Source organism: Amphimedon queenslandica, unplaced genomic scaffold (genome assembly GCF_000090795.2).
Source record: "Amphimedon queenslandica unplaced genomic scaffold, v1.1 AMPQUscaffold_13072, whole genome shotgun sequence".
In the NCBI taxonomy this organism is placed as follows: domain Eukaryota; kingdom Metazoa; phylum Porifera; class Demospongiae; order Haplosclerida; family Niphatidae; genus Amphimedon; species Amphimedon queenslandica.
This window is the reverse complement of record NW_003546692.1, coordinates 51,589-54,473: the sequence shown is the minus strand read 5'-3', so window position 1 is coordinate 54,473 and position 2,885 is coordinate 51,589. Positions and strand designations below refer to the sequence as shown.

At 35.3% G+C, this 2,885-nt stretch overlaps 1 protein-coding gene across 1 annotated transcript in view; it reads right to left on the bottom strand.

Annotated features, from left to right (window-relative positions):
* LOC109585392 (uncharacterized) overlaps nt 1-2,885 on the bottom strand; it is a 13,548-nt gene that overhangs the window by 6,024 nt on the left and 4,639 nt on the right. The window contains exons 6-12 of the mRNA XM_020001458.1: nt 2,085-2,271; nt 1,825-1,997; nt 1,435-1,638; nt 1,091-1,286; nt 756-1,007; nt 167-262; nt 3-119 (exon numbers count right to left, since the gene is read on the bottom strand). Coding sequence (XP_019857017.1) covers nt 3-119; nt 167-262; nt 756-1,007; nt 1,091-1,286; nt 1,435-1,638; nt 1,825-1,997; nt 2,085-2,271 — 1,225 coding nt within the window. The remainder of the gene's footprint in view (nt 1-2; nt 120-166; nt 263-755; nt 1,008-1,090; nt 1,287-1,434; nt 1,639-1,824; nt 1,998-2,084; nt 2,272-2,885) is intronic.

Genomic DNA, 2,885 nt, shown 5'->3' with positions numbered 1-2,885 from the left:
ACCTTTAGTGATCTGTTTCTCCTGGAGATATTTTTCCTCTACCTGTCTCTTCTCTTCTTCTATTTCAGTTATATATATTTCATAATCACCAACTTTAGCTTTCAGTTTCTCATAATCTTCTACATTGATAGAATCATCTAAGATTATGTACTGATGATACACTAACCAGTAATAATCTGTTTCTCTTCTTGTAACTGTGCCTGTGCTTTTAACACCTCTTCCAATTTCTCACTCTTTACAGTTTCAATTTTGTCAAAGTTAGCTGAAAAGATAACAAGAATAATCATACATGTACAATGTACATGCATAATGTGTATAAACAATGTGTATAATGTGTACATGTACATGTACATGTATACGTACACGTACATGTAGCTAGAAAATTTGATGCAGCAACAAGCATGTACATTGTATACTTATGTACAATGTATTTCAGTAAATCTAGCTCCATTCATCAATGGGTGATTGTGGTAGCATAAAATTTAAGATTTTGGTAAAATTTTAAAAAATTCAAGTCAGAATCACCTCAAACTTTCTACATAGCATAAGGATATCAATATGCATAAAATATGTAATAAAGTTGGGGTGAGTCCAGAGGCATTTTATTGAAAAAAACCATGGGCTATAATAGTGGATTGCATTTTTTAAAATATTTATAGGGTATCGAAAAATTTTAATAAAAATCATTCGGTCAAAATCATACACTCCAAATTTCTATAGCTATGCATTACATTACATTACACATGTACATGTACCTTGTTTATTGGCCTCAGTCAGTGCCTCCTGTAGTGATACTTTGTTCTGATGAGCCACTTGTAGTTCTTGATGTAAAGACTGGATGTATCTCTGAAGCTTCATTTCCTTCTCTGTGGGATATTCTATTAGCTGATCCATCCACCAAGTTCTGGTCTTGCTGTATGTTGAATACTTTTCTTGATATTTCTTACTAGTGAGATCATTACCATCCAGTACTGACTGTACTATCCACTCACCAGCTTCAATATATACTGAAATAAGAGAATATTTAATTAAAAACAAGTCTGTAACAATCCTCATTATAATGTGATTTTAATTATTATTATTATTTTACCTAATTCAATTATCATTGTTAGTCCATTAGTATCAGTGATAAATGTATTCACCGGCTTTTCCACTCCTCCTCCAATATCTTCCCATACAACCTCTTCACCTCCTCCAACAATCACTAGCCATACACAGTGTGGTGACATTGTGACTGCTGTGAGTGAATGATAGTATCTACCAGTAACACAATCAGGTAGAGGAATCTGTAGACAATTAGAAATATTACTGATACATTACAACAAGTATATGTACACATAAATGTATCACTAATTATAGAGTATTATGGTGAGGCTCCTCCAATTCTCAATGTTAAATTATACATAAACAACATACACATGTACATACACATACCTTCTTACAACTGAACTGACCAGTAGTGATATCATCAAATAATAAACATTCAGTCACTAGTTGATTGTTATTATCCCGTCCACCAATCACTACTAGTGCAGGTGAGCTAGAGTCACTACTGATAATAGCACAAGCATGATTAAATCTCTCCTTAGTCCAGAGTCCCTCACCAGATATTGATCCTCTTTTAATACTCTCCCAATGCTAAATACATAAAACATAAACATAATACATTAAAGTATAATGTAGACGAGTGATTTAGATTAATTTATCAGAAATATGACTCATAAGTCTGATATATTTAAATAAATAAACAGTTTTCAAAACTTTGCATCATCATGATAAAATCAGCTTTATAATCTCTTGATCATCATAATAAGGTTAACTTACTATCGTATTATGTGTTACATTAAATATGTACACACTATTAGTAGCAGTATTGAGACCATCATTAGTTACTAGTCCTCCTAACATTATTCCTTTATTTTGATTTATTTTGTTGATTGTAAAGTCACTAGTTGGTGGGCAACACTGTCCACTAACAGATGGAACAGTGAATTGTCCTATAAGTAAAAATACAATAAAATAAGATGATCTCATCAACCATCACGTCTTAAGACATATTCACACAATTGATCAAAGAAACTCACCATTAGATAGATTGTATAGTAACTGTTCATTGGTTTGAACACGTCCATCCTTAGTCTGATCATATTGAAACTGAGGGTGCTTGACAGCTGGTGTAGTGCTAGTCAGGCGGGGCCTGCCTCTCGCGGAAAAACGGAGAGTCAGGTTCAGTACGGTAGCTAGTTTTGTGTCAAGCACAGGATTTCTGCGCTAGCAGGAAATGAGTCACAATGACCCAAATAACACCCACACAAGACATGAATAACATTATCATAAATTATTTTAAAATGGTTGTAAAGGAAATGGTGCTTAGAAAGCTGAACTATGTCTTAAAGGAGGAGCAGTTGGCAGCTATCAAGGCTTTCCTCGAAGGAAGAGATGTTTTCATAGTGCTACCCACTGGCTATGGAAAGTCTTTGTGTTATATGTCTCTTCCAAGTCTTATTGACCATTCAGTAATTATTGTCTTAAGTCCATTAACTGCTATAATCATTCTCGGCTAATATCATTCTCGGCAACTTGGTCCATAAAATGCTTCCTCCAAACATTTATCACATCTCTGCACCTTTCTGCTGCTGGATCACATCTGTTTTTGCTCTCTTTGCTTAAGTCTTTACCACAGCCTAAACATACAACGACGGTCACGTTTACACGCATATGGGCGGTGCTCATTTTCAGCCCCACCTATATGCATGCTGTCAGCTCCACCGGTGACACAAAACTAGCTACCGTACTGAACCTGACTCTCCGTTTTTCCGCGAGAGGCAGGCTCCGCCTGACTAGTGTAGTGCCTGCTCCTCCGACCATAAAAGATAGTCAGTCCA